Genomic DNA, 20,251 nt, shown 5'->3' with positions numbered 1-20,251 from the left:
GCATGTTGAGGGCCGTCCGACTTCACGGTGGGTGTGAGCGTCGGACAGCCAGGGGCCGTCAGATTTGTGCACGCATAGAATTCGCCCGCACGACGGGAGCAGCCACGCCCAAAAGGTTTAAGTTACATTTTGAATTTATTTTAGTTTTTTTGCCGATTTGTTTTAATACTATAAAAGAGCACCTTGAAACTTTCACTTTAGACATGTCTGTGAAATAGGAAAAGAAGCAAACAAATGTGTTTATGCCATGAAATAAAAGCTCTGTGATCTTTAGAAAGACAGTGATAACAAAGTTAAATGTATTAACCTAAATTTACTTTTGGTATTTTTTTTTTTAGGTAATATGTCGCATCCGAGGCCTTGGCTTGGGCTGGATCATTTCAATAAAGCCCCAAAGAGAAGTCGATACACATACCTTGAGAAAGCAATTAAAATCCACAACTGACTTGACCGTTTTATTCAAGCCAATGGACAAATAAGTGTGTGTGTGTGTCCACCTTTTTAACAACAGTAGAACTTTGGTACACGTGCACTATACCGGGAATCTTCAGCAAGAGGATGTGCGGCTGATGTTAATTTTATTTTGTTGAGGCTGTTCGTTTGGCTTCTCTATCTATTGACTGCCCTTTTTGAGCAAAATGAAGGTGTTTTTATAAAGCTTGGATGCCAATTGGAGAGATTTTATGGAAAGCTAGCAAGGCTGTGGTCTGCAAACTGAGGGAAGAGTGAAAAGTACCATTTACAATAGTGGAAGTGTTGGCAAATTTAACCATAGTACATTTTGTAGATGGCATAAGATGGCTGCGTGCCCGCTCTAGTGTGGGAATTTCAACACGGTCATTGCAGCTGCTAAGTCTTATGTTTACACCATGTCGGATTTCTTTACTTCAGTTAAACTAAAAATTACGTATTTGTAAATGCAAAATCCTCATCAATAAATAGCCATCTCTGTTTGATTGTGTACGTTGTTGCCACTTATTCCGGACTCTTGTTTCTTAAGCCTAGAGTACATATTATCTTGCAAAGATTTGATTGAGTTGAACTGCTACTTCGTGTTCCAGTTAACAAACCAGATTTTCTTTGAGACTGAAGTACTTTCATAACATTGTTCTCATTAGAAAATAAAATGTTAATTGTACTGCCTACAATAAAATGTTGATTTCACTCAAAGCTGGCCACAGCATATGGAAGACGGTGTGCATTTGAAAAATCAGCAAGAAGGTGGGGAAATGAGAAATATCCAACTGTTCAGCACCGAGGGCATGCTCACTAGTATTTAGTAAGCTGTTGACTTTGTAAAAAGTATGAAATTGTATATTTAATGAATGAACATGTACAATTTAACACATGGAGATTAATTTTGTTGGGTGAGTCTGTTTCACTGATGTTGATATTCATTGTGTGTAGTTTTATTTCTGCCCCCAAACAGTTTTTTTTATTTTGAAACTACTGGCAACCACGTCTGGTTTTGAGTGCAGTAAAATAGGTTCAGCAATTCTCACTTATATTATTTTCTGGTTTTTTTTTTAATTTCTGTATCAACAGTGTACAACTCTTCCTGTATATTGCCTTTTTGCTGGAAAATGTTGTATGTTGAATAAAATTTTCTATAAAAATGTTATTTCAGTGAGTAATGACATGGATGGTGAAGATTTCTACTCTGAATACAGTTTAAGACATTGTTTTCACTATAAAAAGTTAATAAATATGCAGCTTTTTGATTTTAAGATTGGGTTTCACCCATAAATATTCCTTTTTGAACATAGTAAAATCAAAGAGATAGCCTGGATGGAACCTTATTCAAATTGCATTTGTGGAAAATATATTTGATGGATTAATTTTTTTGCTATTTGTTCAAACAAATGTATAGAAGGTTTGACTGCTGTTTCTTAACAGTGAGATCCAGGCGGATCAAAGCTGCAATATAAAGCCTGAGTCTCTAAAAGGTAAGTGTCCTTTTTAGATTTTCACTATCCTATTTGTATGTGACAGATGCCTTTTCTCCTGTTTGTTCTGCCAATAAACATACAATAGGACACAGCATATCATGTCTTGCTTCTTTATTACTGATACAAATGTAGAATTTAGAACTTGAAACATTTCTATATCCATTATAAGTAGTCACTTGTTTTTCGATGGATACTTTCACCAGCAGTTTCCTTATCTGTTGAATATCACTAGACACTAAACTGGAACTGGAAACATTCAACGTTATCCCGCACACTCACTTGCCTTCCAGGAAGCTAGTGAGTGAAGTACCTCCCCTGAGGAAGAATGAGAGCATCCTTGGCCACTTCCCACTGATGTTGCATCATTTCATGTGGTGGTAAGGACAACAGCTGATTTGCTCAAGCTTCCCTTACCCACAGTTAAGAAAAAAAGGCCAGCATCTTGACCGATACCCGTCAGCCTACATTTATCTAGCACCTCCAAACCTTTCCTACATTTTGCTGAAGCCCTCATGGGCCCAGGCTTAGCAACATCAGAGAACTCAATTGCTCCTGAAGTGAACAGACCGACAGATAGTGAAATTACACAGACAATCACTAGTGGACCTATTTTTTCTGTCTCTCCAACATTCCCAGAGAGCTTAATTGTACAGGCCTCTCCTGTGCACTAAGCTGTATCTTGGAACTTTTCCAGTTACCCCAGGATTGGAAGGGGGTGGTTGTTGGAGGCTGGCTCAGTATATAGTATCCACCTATGGTGAAGCACCGATTCCAAACAACCCTTAATGATGGTGTTTAGATCTCTGAAAACCAAAGCTCTCAAGGGGTAGCTATGGACAGCAGCTAGGGCTTATCAAGAAGGGTGTAAAGTAGTTGCATGTACCACTATAGTCGGTCAGTAAGCTTCTCACACAAATGGCCACATAAGGCGAATAGAAACCTACTTCATATTTATTACTACTCAATAGACACTAACTTGGTATATCTCCTATCTGGAGGTATCAATTGCACATCAGGAACAGTTAGATCTGGTAAGTAGCATAAAAAACACTTGGGGCCCAACCGGTGGGTGGGGGGGCAAACCATATACTAAAATAGTGGACTGCGAGGTGAGTACCAAAACGGAAGAAATACCCATGGTTGGAGGACCCCAGGGGAAGCAAGGAACAACCTAGGGTGAGTAGCAAGGGACCCCAAGACGCCCAGATGCAGAAGTTACACCGGGTCAGATGTCCATTGGACAGCACAGGGTAAGGCATGGTTGGAAACTTCAAGTTCTAGGACCCTTTCCAAAGGACAACCGAAGCAACCATTTGGATCGAGGAAGGTTGGAGAGGCACCCCACCCGTGAATACCCAGAAGATGCAAACACCTGCACCAGGGAGCCTAGGTGCATTGGCAATAAAAAGTACAAAATGTTGACGCTAGCTCGGGTCCTGTCAGCCCTGGAGACTGGTAGGTAGCGTTGGACTTGCAGGACACTTATTTTCACATCCCCATCCTGCTGGTCCACTGACATTACCTGCGGTTCACAGTAGACCACGAGCACTTTCAGTTTACTGTTCTCTTTGGCCTTACCAGTGCCCCTGCGTGTTCACCAAAGTGTTGGCAGTGGTCGCAGCTCATCTGCGCAGGTCAGCCCATCTTCCCCTACCTCGACGACTAGCTGTGGAAGGCGGGCTCGCCCCCGGGCAGTCGTCAAAACCGGAGTCCTTCTCAGAAGGTCCCCTTAATCGGAGCGGTTCTGGATTCGACACAGTTTCAGGTTTATCCTCCCGAGCAGTGAGTCCGGGATATTCAGGCTATGATTCCGATCTTTCGGCCTCTATCCCTAAGTCAGGATGACCCTCCGGCTTCTGGGACTGATAGCCTCCTGCATCCTGCTAGTGCAACATGCCAGGTGGCATATGCGGGCACTGCAGTGGGACCTGCATCAGGGCAACCTGTCTGATCATGTCCAGATCTTGGAGGGCACTTCCCGGCAATTGCAGTGGTGGCTCACGAATAGCGATTGGGTCAATGGCAGAACCCTCTTCATTCCCCAACCGTAGCACACAGTGGTGACGGATGCGTCCCTCCTGGGTTGCGGGGGGTCACTTAGGAGAGGCGGCGATCAAATGCCTCTGGTCTCCGGCGGAGTCCTGACTCCATATCAACCTTTTGGAGCTTCGGGCGATCCGACTTGCACTGAAGGCATTCCTTTCCTCTGTCCGGGGAAGTGTAGTGCAGGTGTTCAGACAACACCACCTCCATGTGGTATTGCAACAAGCGGGGTGGGTTCATGGACCCTATGTCAGGAGGCTCTGCGCCTCTGGACATGGTTGGAACATCAAGACACTACCTTGGTTGTTCAACACCTGGCGGGTTCTTTGAGCGCCATGGCGGACAAACTCAGCCGCCAGTGCTTGATTGATTATGAATGATGTCTGAACTCGGTCATGGCGCAAGGTCTCTTTCAGCAGTGGGGAGATCCTTTGTTAGATCTATTCGCCACCAAAGAGAAAGCGCAATGTCATCAGTTCTGCGCGTTGGAATTTCCAAGGCGGCACTCACTCGGCGACTCTTTTCATCGTAAGTGGAGTTGCGGTCTGTTATACGCCTTTCCGCTTATACCGCTTCTTCCCAGAGTGCTGAAGAAGGTTCGGAGCGACTGGACCCAAGTCATCCTTGTGGCTCCGAATTGGGCACGAAGATACTGGTATCCCGACATACTCAGCATGGCGATCGATCCCCCGATCCGACTGCCTCTTCGGGAGGATCTTCTGTCGCAGCAGCAGGGGACAGTCCTCCATCCGAACCTGTCCAACCTCCACCTCCACCTCCATGCGTGGAGATGGAGCAGCGACAGTTGACATCTTTCGATCTTCCTCCCGAAGTCTGTAATGTCATTCTGGCAGCCAGGCAGCCCTCCACTGACGGTATACGCCTGCATGTGCAACAAATTTGTGGCATGGTGCACAGCAAAGGCTGTGGATCCCCTATCTGATGGAGACTACTAGCCGCAGAATCCTTTACGTAGACAATCCCCAGGTGTGAGACTGGATCCGGAACCTTTTTTGCCACAGCATCACTGCGCGCCAGGGGCGGTCGACTTCACGCGACTCTGCCCTGGCGTCGTCCGTACATGTGACGTCAGCGAGGTCACATAAGACCCGCCCAGGTGCGCCTACATCAGTTTTTTCCTTTTCTGCGTGCAACGCAGATCAGTTCCTGCTACTGGCCTTTTTCGCGCCCCTTTTTCTCCATTCTTTTGGTGGAACAGTGTGCGAATGTCTTCGGGCTTCAAAACTTGTATGTTTTGTGGGCATCTTATGTCAGCGACGGACCCGCACCTCATTTGTATGTGGTGTTGGGGGAGGACTACGAGGCCTGTCAAAAGTTGAGGCTGGAGCGCCAGATGAAACTTCTCTCGTCGGTCTCTCCAGGTCGACGTCCTCCCCTCTGTCAGCTTCGGCGTACGGCTTCAGGTTCGGCTGTGGTAATCGCCCTTCTCCGATGTCACGTGAGCGTTGCTCCCGGTGGGTAAGTGTTGCAGCTTGCCCCGAGGGCTGCGTTCCGGCCTACCGGGGGCATGGACTCTCTGCAGGTGATGCGTCCCCGCGTGTGGTCTTATCCACTATTTCCCGTTGTGGGGGTGTTGAAAGTCCAAATGGAGACATACGCGGCATACTTGCAGGCCTCGCTGGCGTCTTCCCCTCCTGGGGCGTCGGCGGACCCCTCGCCTTGCGCAGGGCCCTCTGCGGTGCCACCAGCGGCTCAGACAGAGACTGGTTCAGATCAGATCCAGGCTTGGAGGGTGTGGTGCTGTTCGGGAGCGGCTAATCTGGGGCACCCCCTTCAGGCTAGGGCGTTTCTGCCTCACCGTAAATTCCTGCAGGAGTCCCTGTGGTTTTGCGGGAGGTTGCCTGGGCTCGGGTTGCATCCCTGAGCCCCTCTCAGTCCCTTGACAGGGTGGTCCTGTCCAAGGCGGAGGTTATACCGTTACAGCGCCGGCAGCCGCTGGCCCGTGCGGAGCCACAGGGGTTGGTGCACCCTCCTCGTCCCGCTTTGGGTCGAGGCCGGGTGCGGCCCTTCACACCTCTCTGGGCCCCTCTAGTCCTCCCCCGCAGGCGCTACCTCGACAGGGGGCGAGTCGGAGGTGGAATGGTCCCTGGCACCGCCTCATGCGTTGCAGAGCGATCTACGCCTCATTCTGGGCCGCTGCTGGCGGAGGGCTTTGCGTCCCTACCCAGGCCCGTCTTGTTCCCCCACACGGATGGCTACCACGGTGGAGGCAGGTTCAGCTCCGGCCCCACTCCAGTCTCCGCTCCGGTCTCCAGTGTGGGGTGACTTTGAGGACCCCTGTCTGGCGATGCCGGATGGTGCGGCGCCTCGCCTCAGGCAGGCGGGTTCTACGGCTCTGCGCAGGGGTCCTACCGCGGATTCGTCTACGGACACTCCTTCGCTGGAGGCAGCCTGTATATTGGTGTCATCCTCCGTCGAGACGGGTCCCCGTGTGGTGTCCTTTTCGCCAGCGTCTAAGGGCGGCTCCCCACCCTTCCTGAGGCAGAGGTGTTCGTCGGAAGAGCGGCAGGTTCCTCATTCTAAGGCTCCTTCTGACTTACAAGTCTGACCCTTGCCTACCCCTTTGGGCTTCGGGGACAGCCGCCTTAGTTTGCAGCTGTTGCCTACGAGAGTGTAGTGTGATGATTTGATAATCCTGAGGCGGAAGCCGGGACTTTAGTTTAAAACCTTGCTGCTTGACTGAAAAGCTTACAATCGTTATTAAACCTGCACACAAGTCTTAAATTACTGTTAAACTGCACATTTTAAAAAACCAAAACAATCGGCACTTACAATTGAATTTGCCGCTGAGTCAGAGCGGATCTTGCATCTCCTCCCCCGCTCCCCCCCCCCCCCCCCCTCCCACCCCACCCCCTTTGAGGACTCGATAGAGCTTCCGGCTCACTTGCCACATTTGCACTTCCGGACCCGCCATCTTGGGTGAGGAGCAGGAGCAAGCAGACTAGTGCTTGGCCCCTCCCACCCTCACGTCCTCGTTACTACATAATGGTTCCCTTTCCCAGGAGGCGCAGCGGCGGAGCCGAAGGCGCGACGGGCCGGGACCAGGGGCCACGACCGCTGGCCAAATAAAAACCATCTCCTACTGCCCCAGCACCTTACTTCAACTGCGAGGCCCCACCAACGACCATTGCCTCGCATCCTGGGATCCCACCACAAAACCTTTTAACTGCCAACACTGCCCATCAAAACCTCCCCCCCTCATATCATATCTTCCTTGTGAACTGCAGATCTCTCCCTAAGCATGCCTCTGAGATTTCTTTGTAGCTCTTTGATAAAGAACCTGACGCCATATTTCTTACGGGAACATGGTTACATACAGACTCCGATCCCGATATCATTCAAGCACTCCCTGCAGGATACCAAATACTTCGGGCTGATCGTTCATCAGGATAAGGCGGCGGCATAGCTGTCATTTACAAAAACCGTTATACCTGCTGCAGCTCTCCTATTAACCTACCCAGCTGCGAATACCTCACATTTTCGCTTGACTTCTCCCCCAAATATACCTTTTCAGGGACTCTTGTATACCGGCCGCCCGGTACCCCTACCAACTTTATCAACCACCTTGCACCTGCTATAGCTAGTGGAGTCTGTAACCTACCAAACTACACCCTGCTGGGTGACCTTAATGTCCACTTAGGTGATCCCCATGACTCGGCAGCTGCCGAATTAAGCCACAATCTTGAGGCACTAGAACTCTCCCACCGAGTGCTGGAACCCACCCACTACAAGGGACACCTACTTGAACCAATCTTCAGCAACTGCATCCACCTCAGTTAGCTCACCCATCCCTCTCCCATGGACTGACCACTCTCTGATCCCATTTACCTGGTCACCGTCAGGCTCACGCCCCACACCACCCCCCGCTCCCAGGAGAGATCCCAACCGATGCGCAACCACTTTGGAAGCCTCCGACCCGCTGTCAGTAATGACAACTTCAATAAATGGATCACCACTTCTTTAGACTGCATTATTCCAATCAAAGACATTAAACTTAAACGGAGACCAAGAAATGCACCATAGTATTCCCAGGACCTACGTAGTCTTGAGAAGGAATGCAAAAAACTAGAAAGAAAATGGCGCATTGACTACTCACTAGCTAGCAAAGATGAATATCGGTCTGCCATAAAACTCTATAAAAACGGCATAAAAAATGCCCAAGCCATATTTTTCGAAAACAAAATAAACGAAGCAGCGTCTAAACCAAATCGCAAAAACCCTGCTCAAACCTCCGGACAATTTACCAGATCCTCTGAATTTTCAGACTCGCTGCAATGAGCAGGCCGAATATTTCTACAACAAAATAGCCACGATCTACTCTTCCTTCCCCTAATCCCCTCACATCCAAACAGGGCACAAGGATACTAGGCCACCGCCTCCTCCTACCACCCTGGAAACCTTCCCACCACTGGAGCCTACCACCCTGGAAACCATAATACTCAAGGTAAAATCTGGATCTCCCAGCGACCCAGCCCCAGCTCAGTCCCCCAGGACAATTACTCCCATCATTCTGCTCACCATCCTAAATCTGATCAACAACTCTCTATCTTCAGGTAGCGTACCACCGAAGTGGAAACAGGCGACAGTTAGGGCCCTTCTGAAAAAAGCCAATCTAGATCAGAAGAACCCAGGGAACTACCGCCCGATCTCCCTGTTGCCATGGATAAGCAAAATTGCGGAAAAACATGTAAACCACTCTCTCACAGAATTCCTGGAAGTGAACAACTTACTGGACACATCACAGACTGGGTTCCATCCCATGCACGGAACAGAAACCGCGCAACTAGCTGTGATGGAAGGAGCTAGAATGATTGTGGATCATGGCGGCACTGCGGCCATCATCTTATTGGACCTCAGTGCCGCCTTCGACACCGTGAATCATGATATCTTGCTGCACAGAATCTCAGAACTAGGAATCACCTCTAAAGCAGCGGCCTTGCTACAATCATTCCTATCAGAGCGCTCATTCCGAGTCTGTGAGGGCAATGTCACCTTGCCCAGTAAGGGTAGGAAAATCAAAGGGGGAGGAAGAGGTGGTGCTGTGTGGCACTGAGGTGGGCACGTCCTCCTCTTGCGAAAGTAACAGTAATCCGAAAGGTCCACCTCGAAGAGGGTCAGTGTGTATCCTGTTGTCTATGGAATACACGCAATGTGTTAAAATACCCCTCACACACCAAAAGGGCCCTTGGTGTCATGCTTCATCATCGGGGTCTTCCCGCCCGGCTGCCGGACGGGGCAGTGCTGCAACAAGCGACTACGCTGGAGCACCTTTTAAATGTGGGTGCTATGTGAGTGAATTTGAGTGAGTGTCAGTGGGGTAAGGGGTGATGAAAAAGTGATGTTAAAAAATACCTGGCCTAGTGATAGAAAAAACTATTTAATAAACACTGGTATTGTTAAAAAAAAAAGGTGGTGTCGGAAAGGATAAGCGGGTTAATGGGCTTACTTTCCTGTGCAGGTCAACATGTTTCGGGGCGCCATGCCTCTTCGTCAGGACTGGGGACAGATACCCCTGTCACTCACTAATGTTTTTCCACATTAGAGTGTATGTACAAAAAATGTGGTGATGATCAATGTGTATAGATATACAATTTATATTAATACACTTCCCTTGCTAATGCTTCCGTGATAGTGACTATCACGGAAGCCACGGACGGAGGAGGAAGCACAACGAGGCTGGGGGTTGATTGGACCCTCAAATACCCTTCGGTCTAGTGTTGGCTCAATGGGCATTGTTCCTCACCTTGCTAAGCATACTACATCAGTATCTTAGCATTAGCAAGGGAAGTGTATTAATATAAATTGTATATCTATACACATTGATCATCACCACATTTTTTGTACATACACTCTATTGTGGAGAAACATTAGTGAGTGACAGGGGGATCTGTCCCCGGTCCTGACGAAGGGGCATGGCGCCCCGAAACATGTTCACCCGCACAGGAAAGTAAGCCCATTAACCCGCTTATCCTTTCCGACACCACCTTTTTTTAACAATACCAGCCAGTGTTTATTAAATAGTTTTTTCTATCACTAGGCCAGGTATTTTTTAACATCACTTTTTCATCACCCCTGACCCCACTGACACTCACTCAAATTCACTCACATAGCACCCACATTTAAAAGGTGCTCCAGCGTAGTCGCTTGTCGCAGCACTCCCCCGTCCGGCAGCCGGGCGGGAAGACCCCGATGATGAAGCATGACACCAAGGGCCCTTTTGGTGTGTGAGGGGTATTTTAATACATTGTGTGTATTCCATAGACAACAGGATACACACTGACCCTCTTCGAGGTAGACCTTTCTGATTACTGTTACCTTGCCCAGTAAACCACTCAGTTGTGGGGTTCCCCAGGGCTCCTCCCTGAGCCCCACACTGTTTAACATATACATGCGTCCCCTTGCTGAAATAGTTAGCCCTTTTGGCGTTCAAATCGTGTCCTACGCTGATGACACTCACCTGGTGGTAACTCTGAATCACCCCTCCTCTCATCCAAGTGATCTAAGGGGCTGTATGGAAGCAGTATGCACCTGGATGACCCAGTCTTACCTGAAACTGACCGGAGACAAGACCGAGCTAATGGTACTGGGCAACCCCCCACAGAAATCCATTGACTCCTTGTGGCCACCAGCACTGGGCCCGGCACCCCTAGCCAAGAGCACCATTAAGAGCCTAGGAATTTGGTTAGACAATACACTGACACTCCGCTACCAGGCAACCAAATTATCTGCCACCTGCATGGGCATCCTGAGACTCATCTGGAAAATCCTTCCGCTCCTCCCATTCAAGGCTAGACAGATCATGGTCCAGGGTCTAATCCTCTCCCGGCTGGATTTCGAGAATGCCCTCTATCTAGGAGCCCCCCTATCAGCCCTGAAAAAAACTCCAGGTGATCCAAAACTGCGCTGCCCATACTCTCTTGTGCATCCTCCGCCGCCAATCTGTGAGAACTGAACTAAAAGACCTCCACTGGCTGCCAGTGAGGGAAAGAATAGATTTTTAAAAGCAGGTGTATTGCCCACCGTGCCCTCTGGTCGTTTCTTCACTGAGTGGTTTTCCGGTTGAAGGTTTAGCGGGGGAACAGAGTAACTGAAGGTTGCCCCCCATACCAGCTGAAGGTGTATGAAACACCCTTGTGTATGTCTTTACATACACCTCTGGAGTCCTTACGTTTTGGACCTAGAACAGTTTTCTGTTGAGGAGAACCCGATCCTTACGTCACTGAAGAGGAGGTTGGCTGCACCCCTAAGGGGTGTGTCCCCCGCTTGTAGTGTGGGGGTGATACCGTGAGCCATTTAAAGTACCCTTGTCCTGATGAAGCCACAAGATACGGTTGGCGGAAACGCGACCGCGACTGCATCGACATCTGATTAAGGAGTCCGACTATACTGTATATACTTTGTAAATATTACCAAGCACTTTGTACAAAAACTATACTGTTTTTTTAGGAGAAATTATAACTTTTGCGCTATAAGGACTACCTTGGTTGTGATACTCCACCCAAATTGAGGAGTGGGTATCTACAGAAAATTGATTGTGCTTTTCCCTTTTTTCTTTTTGTTGAGGGTACACACTGTTGTATATATAATGTATATATTGCATCGATAGGTTTTGTTGTTGTTTTTTATACAATGTACACTTGTTGACCTCCTTGTCTTTTGACTTTGAATACTGTCCTTTTCAATTCATATCATTTAATGATAACAGAAACTACTGTATAAAACAGGATAATAAATTTGTATCTTGTTTTAAAATAGTATATATGTCATTGATTCCTCAGTACCTTTCCTTCTACTTTTTCATCTTTTGATGCTCCTTGCCCAGGTATGCAAGGGTAATTTGGGCAGACCCCTGTTCATTACATAGTACTGGAGGAAAGAAGCAATCCTGAATCACACCCTGATTACCCCCTACCATCCCAACAGACGGCTTAGGTCGGCCCATACCTTCCAAGTCATCAATCCCAGGACCAAAAGAGAAAGGAGTGGAGGCAGAATGTTTTCAGTAAACGCGGCAAAGCTCTGGAACACCCCAACCCCCACCCCCCAAATCTCTATCCGATCAGAACCCAACATTCTGCTCTTCCGGAAAAAACGAAAAACCCTTCTCTTCAGCAGATAACTCAGTCCGGCCACACGCACCCGTTTTTCGTCAAGCGCTTGGACGCCTGCGGGCAGCTATCGTGCTATACAAAAACAAAATCCAATCCACGGTGGAGCTGCTTTCCCCGCCGCGAGGCCCTACTGAGGCGGGTGCAGCCTTCGCTCATGCGGTGTTCACGGCTGTGGGCATCCTGCGTATGGGTGACCCGGTGGCTCTCTGGGATCTGTAGCGTCCCAGGAGGGTGGTCAGGTGGACTTACAGCACCATTTGTTGGATTGCCGGGAGCTTATTCTCCACTTTGCCCTGGATATTTCAAAGGTGTAAGGCCGGACCATGGCTTCCTCGATCATTCTCCGTCGTCATGCTTGGCTTCGGGGTGGAGTATTCCCAGAGAATATTCGGGAGCGGCTTATTAATCTTCCGTTTGATGGCAGCATGTTGTTCCATGCCCCGGCCAACTCTGCCATCCAGAGGCTCTTGGCAGGACTCGGTCCTCCTCCTCCTCCTCCGCCTTATCATTCTCCTCCTCCGTCCCCTCCTCAGTGATTCCTGAGTCGGGTTGATTCTGGGCTGCCTTAAGCCGGTTGTTCTGGCTGTGGAGTGGGTTTTATGGCCATTGTGTCCTTCTTGGGACTTTGACCTTGTTGGTTGCTGGGCGGCCCTTTTGTTGCTTATGCGTTGGAATTGTTGCGCAGTCTTGGCCCTGAGATTAGGCCTTCTGCTTGATTGGGCTGCTTGTCAAGTCTTTCGCGGGGGTATTTTTTTTTCTTTCCCAGTGGCTCCTTTGTTTGTTCCTCTGCTGCGGAAGTTCTTCCAAAGAGGGTTCCCATGTTTGGGGCTTATCGTACCCTAGGTCATATGGCTTGCTCTCTGCTGGAGGGTTCTGGTCACCTTCGGGTGCTGGTTCTCCATGGCATTTGTGTAGGTTGCTTTGCTCCTTGAGGTTGTGTGTGCGGCCACTCTTAGTGGGGTGCCCGGGCGTCTCCTCCTTTCCCTGCTCCTGTCCTGAGGTCTGGAATGCTTCTGTGTTCTCCCTTGCCAGGCGCCGCCTACTCTGCCTTCCTGGGGCCTCTGGTTTTTCTTTTTACTTCTGGCGACTTGACTGCTGGCGCTGTTCTGTCTAAGTGGGTCCACCTTCTTTTCCCTTGTTTCCTTGGGCCCTCTAGGCTTCTTCTTCCGCTTTTCCTGTCTTGGGCGGAAGTTATGTTGCCTTGTGGGCGAGTGGGATGCTTCGGCCTCTCTGCCCTTGCCTTTGGTTCCTTTGCTGTGAGTATATGAGCCTCTTCAGCCTTCTTTTTCCCTCCTACATCCCCTAGGGGTTGGTAGGGTTCTGCCTGTGGGGGTTCCCCTTGCCTGACAGGCATGAGGATCTTCCTGGTCCACAGATCTGGTCCCCTGGGGGGGCCCTCTGTTCTGTATTGGCTGGTGGGGTTCTTTTGCAGACCTTCCTTCCCGGGGCTAATGCTAGGGTATCTATTCTAAGTGAACGAATCTGCGGTTAGTAGTCAGATGTACAAGTTACTTACCTACGGTAACGATGTATCTGGTAGAGACGATTCTAGCTTCAGATTCCTTCACGGCCTGCCCTTCCTCCCCATTTCTGTAAGGACACTTGGGTTGGTTTTCGGTACTCGCCTCCCGGTGGTGGGCTGTCTCTCCTGTGAGTGCCTTCCCTGTTCTTGAAGGGTCGCTCCGTCTGGGGGGCGCTTCATTACTCCTTGATTCTTGGAGGATTGGGTTCTGGTGCCCTGCTGCTCTGACTACGCCAGGTTTGGGGGGGATCGCTTTCTATCCCTGTCCTTCCTTTAATGCTATCCCCTGATTGAGGGTCTTCTGCCCATGTCTTGCCTTGTCCCTTGGGGGTTTGCCTATGTTGGGGTGGGTTGGAGGGTTGTTGTCCCTGTCTGTCTTGGGACTGGTCCCCTTTCTCTGGACGGGGGTGGTCTGTTTCCTAGGTGTACCATGTCTTTACACCTGTTCCTTGGCTCTGGGGAATGGGAGTGGGAGGCTGTTTGTGCTGACACGGTGGCTACACAGGGCTCTGCTTGCTCTTTTTCTTTACTGTCTTTGGGTTCTACGGTGCTGCCACTATTCTGTGTGGTGGTAGTTACTGCTTCTTCATTTTTCCGCTATTCGCCCACTGTTCCAATGCTGCCACAGTTTTTTATCTGGTGATTCTACGTTGTGGTGCGGAAAGGTTCTCAGACGAAAACTGACTTAGGCACCCCGTGGCGGGTCTTATGTGACCTCGCTGACATCACGTGCGCGGACGACGTCTGGACGGAGTCGCGTGATGTCGCCCCGGCTCGCAGGGGAGCTGTGGCAAAAAAGTTTCCAGATCCAGTCTCACGCCTGGGGATAATTCTACGTGAAGGAATCTGCGGCTAGAATCTTCTCTACCAGATACAACCTTACCGAAGGTAAGTAACTCGTACTTCTGCCTCTCTTTCCGAGGTCCTTCTGTTCCTTCTCTCTTTGGCCCTGGAGGGCTCTGCTCTGGGCACTGTCAAAGGTTATCTTTCGGCCATCTCCGCCTTTCTAAGGCTTCCAGATCATCCTTCTCCTTTTTACGTCCCTGGTTGTTAACCGGCTCCTGAAATGCATTACTCGGCTGTTTTCCCCCATGCCTTTAATAATGCCTCAATGGGACTTAAACCTTGTCTTAACCGATTTGATGTGCGCTCCCTTTGAGTCCCTTCAGAACTGTCCTCTAAGTCTTCTCACACTCAAGACAGCTTTCTTGGTAGATCTCACCTGTGCCTGAAGAGTGAGTGAGCTCCAGGCTCTTCTAATGCTCCATTCCTTTCTGTTCATCCGGACAAGGTGGTTTTGAGGACCCGTCCTTCACTCTTGCCAAAAGTTGTCACGCATTTCCACATCGGGCAGACCATCACTTTGCCCACCTTCTTTCCGCCTCCGCATCCTTCAAAAGAGGAAGAGAGGCTCCACCGTCTGGGTCCCCAAACGTGCGCTATCGTTGTATCTGAAGCGCACACAACAGTTCCGGGTGGATGACCAGCTCTTTGTTGGCTACGTGAGCGCCAAAAAAGGTTGGGCCTTGCAAAAACGGACCATCTCTCGGTGGGTCGTTCTCTGCATCAAAGCCTGTACTCGTTGGCTAAGAAGGAGCCCTCCTGTGGGGCTGCGTGCCTATTCCACCAGGGCAACTGCAGCAACTACTGCCTTTGGACGCGGCGTTCCCTTGCAAGACATTTGTCAGGCAGCTAGGTGGGCCTCACTACATGTTTACCAAGCATTACTGCCTTGACATTCAAGTCCGGAGAGACTGCTTCTTTGGCAGTTCTGTTCTCCATGACTTTCTGGTGTGATCTTATTCGCAGACCCTCCACCGGGGTTGGTATTGCTGGGGTATCTATTCTAAGGTAAGGAATCTATCACTAACGTGTCTCTTTCAGATGCACAAGTTACTACTTGTGTAACGATATATCTGTAAGAGACAGTTAGTGATAGATTGCTTACCGCCCCACCCATCCTACCCGTTCTGCGAACTGATTACTTGGGGCCATAGTTTCATGGTACCGGTGGTCAGTTTCTTGCATGGCTCTGCGTTCCTGGTGCGAAAAGCTGTGTATGGAACTGACAGCACGTATGGGTGGTGCCTAAGTAGTCTCCGTGACGTCATCTTGGTGCATACGACACCAGCGTCGGATGCGGAGCCGCACGACGCCACCTACTGTTGCGCAGGGGTACTGCTAGCAAAACTTTTCAGATCCAGTCTGACTCCTGGGGATATTCTAAGGTAAGGAATCTATCACGAACTAATGCCTCTTACAGATATGTTACACAAGTAGTTACTTGTGCTTCAAGCCCATCAAACGCCAGTGGGTGGCAGGATTCACCATCACCTCCCCCACTGGCACACCATTACTTCGGACAGGTGGGTTTTACAGATAGTCCGAAGGGGCTACTCTCTCCCCTTCGAGACTACCCCTCCAGCCATGCCACCTCAGTACCACCACATGTCGGGGGATCACTTGGCACTTCTCCAGCAGGAAGTTGCGGCCCTCTTGGCCAAGGGGACCATCAAGCGTGTTCCGACGCCAGAAGTGGGTCGTGGTTGTTACTCCTACTTCCTGGTTCCAAAGAAGGACATGGGTCTGTGTCCTATCTTAGACCTTCGGAACGTCCATCGCTTCCTCTTGAAGGAGAGGTTCAGGATCCTCGCAGTTGCTCAGGTCTTGTCTGCCCTAGACCTGCAAGACTGGATGGTAGCATTAGACTTGCAGGACGCTTATTTTCTTATCCCTGTCCTACCGGCCCATCAGCGTTAGCTGCGGTTCACGGTAGGCCACAAGCACTTTCAGTTCACCTTGCTCCCCTTTGTCCTTACTAGTGCCCCTCGGTGTTTATGAAAGTGATGCCTGTGGTTGCAGCTCATCTGTGCATATCAGGGATTTCAGTCTTCCCCTATCTGGACGACTGGTTGTTGAAGGCGGGCTCACTCCAGACAGTCATCTCCCACCTCCAGACTACTGGCGACCTCCTGCATTTGCTGGGGATCTCCATCTTCGTGCCGAAGTCGCCCCTGATTCCCACTCAGAAGCTCCTCTACATCTGGGCGGTTCTGGACACGGCGCAGTTTCGGGTGTATCCTCCAAAACAGCTAGTCCGGGACATACGGGCTATGATTCCGATCTTTCAGCCCTTGTCCTGGGTTTTGGTCAGGATGACCTTTAGGCTGCTGGGCCTCCTGCATCCTGCTGACCTATCATGCCAGATGGCATATGCGGGCTCTGCAGTGGGACCTGAAGTTTCAGTGGGCGCAGCATCAGGGGTACCTGTCAGAGTACATCCAGATTTCGGAGGGCACTGCACGACAATTGCAGTGGTGGCTCACGAACCAGCATTAGGTCAGCTGCAGATCACTCTCCCTACCCCCCTGACCCCCCCCCCCCCCTCCCCTCCCCTCCCCTCCCCCAGAGCACACAGTGGTGACGGATGCTTCCCTCCGGGGATGGGGCGGCCACAAGGTAGAGGCAGAGATCAGAGGCCTCTGGTCTCCTGCGGAGTCCTGGCTCCATATTGACCTTTTGGTGCTCCAGGCGATCCTACTTGCCCTGAAGGCACTCCTTGCGTCTGTCAGGTGGAGCGTAAGGTGTTCACTGACAACACCACCGCCATATGGTACTGCAACAAACAAGGCGGGATGGGGTCATGGACACTGTCAGGAGGCTCTGCGTCTCTGGATATGGCTGGCGCATCAAGGCATTTCCTTGGTGGTTCAACGCTTGGCAGGTTCTTTGAATACCAGGGTGGACAAACTTAGCCGCAGGTGCATGATGGATCTCGAATGGCATCTTCACTCTGAGTTGGCGCAAGGTCTCTTTCAAACAGTTGGGAAAGCCTTAGCTAGATCTATTCGCAACCGAAGAGAACACGCAATTTCAGCAATTCTGCGCATTGGAATTTCCAAGGCGGCACTCGCTCCGCAACGCTTTTCGTCGCGAGTGGAGTTGCGGTCTGTTGTAGGCCTTTCTGCCTATACCACTTCAGCCCAGAGTGCTCAAGAAGATTCGGCGCGACCGGCCCAAGTCATCCTTGTTGGATTGGGCTTGAAGATACTGTTATCCCGATTTACTCGGCATGGCAATCGATCCCCCAGATCTGACTGCCTCTTCAGGGGGATCTTCTGTCGCAGCAGCAGGGAACGGTCCTCCACCCGAACCTGTCCAGCCTCCTCCTCCATGCATGGAGATTGAGCAGCGACAGTTGATAGCTTTGGATCTTCCTCCCGAATCTGTGATGTCATTCTGGCGGCCCTCCACTAAGACGGTGTACGCCTGCAGGTGGAACAAATTTGTGGCATGGTGCACAGCAAAGGCTATCTGAAAGAAACAGCTTAGTATTAGATTCCTTACCTTAGAATATCCCAAGGCGTCAGACTGGATCCGGAAACTTTTGCGTAGTAGTAGCCTTGAACGTCGGTAGGCATCGTCTGCGGATCCGTCGTTGGCGCCGGGATGATGTCGCTGGACTACTTAGACACCGCCCTCGCACGCTGACGTCAGTTCTTCTTTTTTCCGCGCCAGCAAGCACCAATCTGGAAAATGTGGTATCCTTAGTCATTTTTGGACTAAAATTTTTCGATCTTTTTAGATCTTCTTTCGAAGTCGAACGACTCAGACAGTGCCGGTAGGTATGCCCGGGTTCAAACCCTGCGTCAACTGCAACCGACTGATGTTGGTTACTGACCCCCATCGCCGGTGTCTACATTGCCTGGGGCCCGACCACAATGACAAGTCGTGCCCCGACTGCCAGGCCTTGACGTCGAAGGCTAGGCGCGAGCGGTCCTGCAAGCGCCTCGAGCTCCGGCAGTCGGCCCTTGCCGTTCGAAGTCCCGGTACGGAAGGAGGTCGAGGGACCGGTCGCGGGCCAGAGTCGTCATAGCTCAGGGAGTCCACCACTCCTCGGGCTCCAAGTCCTCAGGTAAGAGGCACAAGAAGTCGAAGAGGCGACACAGCTCTTCTGATTCCTCCCCGACGCTCGTGCGACGCGGACGGAGTTTCGGGCGACACTGCCCACGCGGCATTCTCCATACCCGCCGGTCCCTGGGCAGAACGCGACGCCGGAGATCGATGCCTTCCTCAAGGCCATGAGGTCGCTCACTCCTGTAGGAGAGTAGGGTCTGCAATCCTATGGTCACCCCAGATTTTTGCTTCATTGGTTTACGACTTTCCCTGGCTGTGGGCCTGCTAATCAGACCCACAGCCTAGCTGTTCTCTCTCTAAATTGACATCCATGTACTTTAGGTGCATTTACCAATTGGTATTGGGTCACTATTGTAGGTCCTTGTACAGAGTACCATAGGTACCCAGGACATAAGTGAACCCAAGGCCTACCAGGGGCTGCAGCATGTATTATGTCACCCCTGGCTGGCCATCCAAATCTGACACAACTGGCTGATCAATCAGCTGGGGCAAGGTGGTGTAATCACCCTTTGCTTTAGATATAGTATAACTATATCTAAAGCTAAAATGGACACATATACTCCTATAAGTCACTCCTATGGCAGGCCTTAACAATCCTGGAGGCAGAGTGCTTGGAATTATGTGAGATAGTGCTCTGGCATGAGCTGAGCCTGTCTACAGCTTTCGGAACCAAGTCCTTTAGCTGTTTCCATGATAACGCTATACCATATACTCTTAAGTGCATTATAATCCTTGCGGTTATTGCTTATTTTGGCATAGCATTATCAAAACATGTCGAGTAAGGTGTCATACGAATTGGAATACTAGCCCCTCGCCAATTCTGGCGACAGGGGTAGCATTCCACCCTTTTAGAGGGACATGGCATGTAAGTAACTGTGAACCCCAGTTAAAGTTAAACTCTAGCCTCAGCATCACAAATTGGATGCTGCCACCAGACAAAAGTCTGACCTCCTGCTGCTGGGAGTCCTTCCAGCTAGGGAGGCCTCGACAAAGAGTTTCCTGCCTTGGGAGGTGCTAGCACCACCCCAGACAGGATTTTGTGTATTAGGTAGGACAGGCCTGAAAGGAATGAGACATGCCTGGGGCACACAAGGTTCCTCTGTGCACACCCCGGTTCAAACCAGTTGCTGGGGCACTCCAGTCACAGCTCTGGCGCGAAACCGGACAAAGGATAGGGGGTGTAACCACCCCCCTTCCTGTTCCCACCCATAGTAGGGACCTAGTGATAGTACAGCCCCCTTTAGCACGATAAAGGTAGGAGCTGGTCCCATACCAAATCAGATTATCCTGAATTGAAACTTTGCATGAAGAAACTCTGGACTTCGACATTCTGCTACAGAAGACTGAAGAAATCTCCCTTTGGCCAAGGAGTGACCATCCTGCACAAGCAGTCACCATCAAGCGTCCAGCGCTTTACTTTGTCGTCTTCCCTCGACGATCCAGACTACAGAGCCCGACGAGACCTAGATTCCCAGACCTCTCCGACCTCTACCTACATCTGCAGGACAACGGAGATCCGTGAGTGTGACGAGACATGTGGGACCGGCCATCTTGGAGAAACTGCACTTCGCTTCCAGCACGACTTCAGGGACATCCTCGACGAAGTGCTTTGGGGACTGAGAAGCCCCAGCCTCGAGCAGCTCCTGCACAAAGGATCTGCCCGCCAGCATCCACGAGATCTGCGTGGG

The 20,251-nt window shown here is 50.4% G+C and overlaps 1 protein-coding gene across 2 annotated transcripts in view; it reads left to right on the top strand.

Moving 5' to 3' along the window:
* The window catches only part of USP7 (ubiquitin specific peptidase 7), a 1,528,604-nt gene extending 1,526,983 nt beyond the window's left edge, over window positions 1-1,621 (top strand). For both annotated transcript variants that reach the window (XM_086941365.1, XM_086941366.1), the window contains exon 31: window positions 339-1,621. In XM_086941365.1, coding sequence (XP_086797491.1) covers window positions 339-445 — 107 coding nt within the window. In that variant the 3' untranslated portion in view covers window positions 446-1,621. The remainder of the gene's footprint in view (window positions 1-338) is intronic.
* Window positions 1,622-20,251: the final 18,630 nt, after the last annotated feature.

This window comes from Lissotriton vulgaris, chromosome 10 (assembly GCF_964263255.1).
Source record: "Lissotriton vulgaris chromosome 10, aLisVul1.2, whole genome shotgun sequence".
NCBI classification, from domain to species: Eukaryota; Metazoa; Chordata; class Amphibia; order Caudata; family Salamandridae; genus Lissotriton; species Lissotriton vulgaris.
This window is presented reverse-complemented; position numbering and strand designations above follow the sequence as displayed.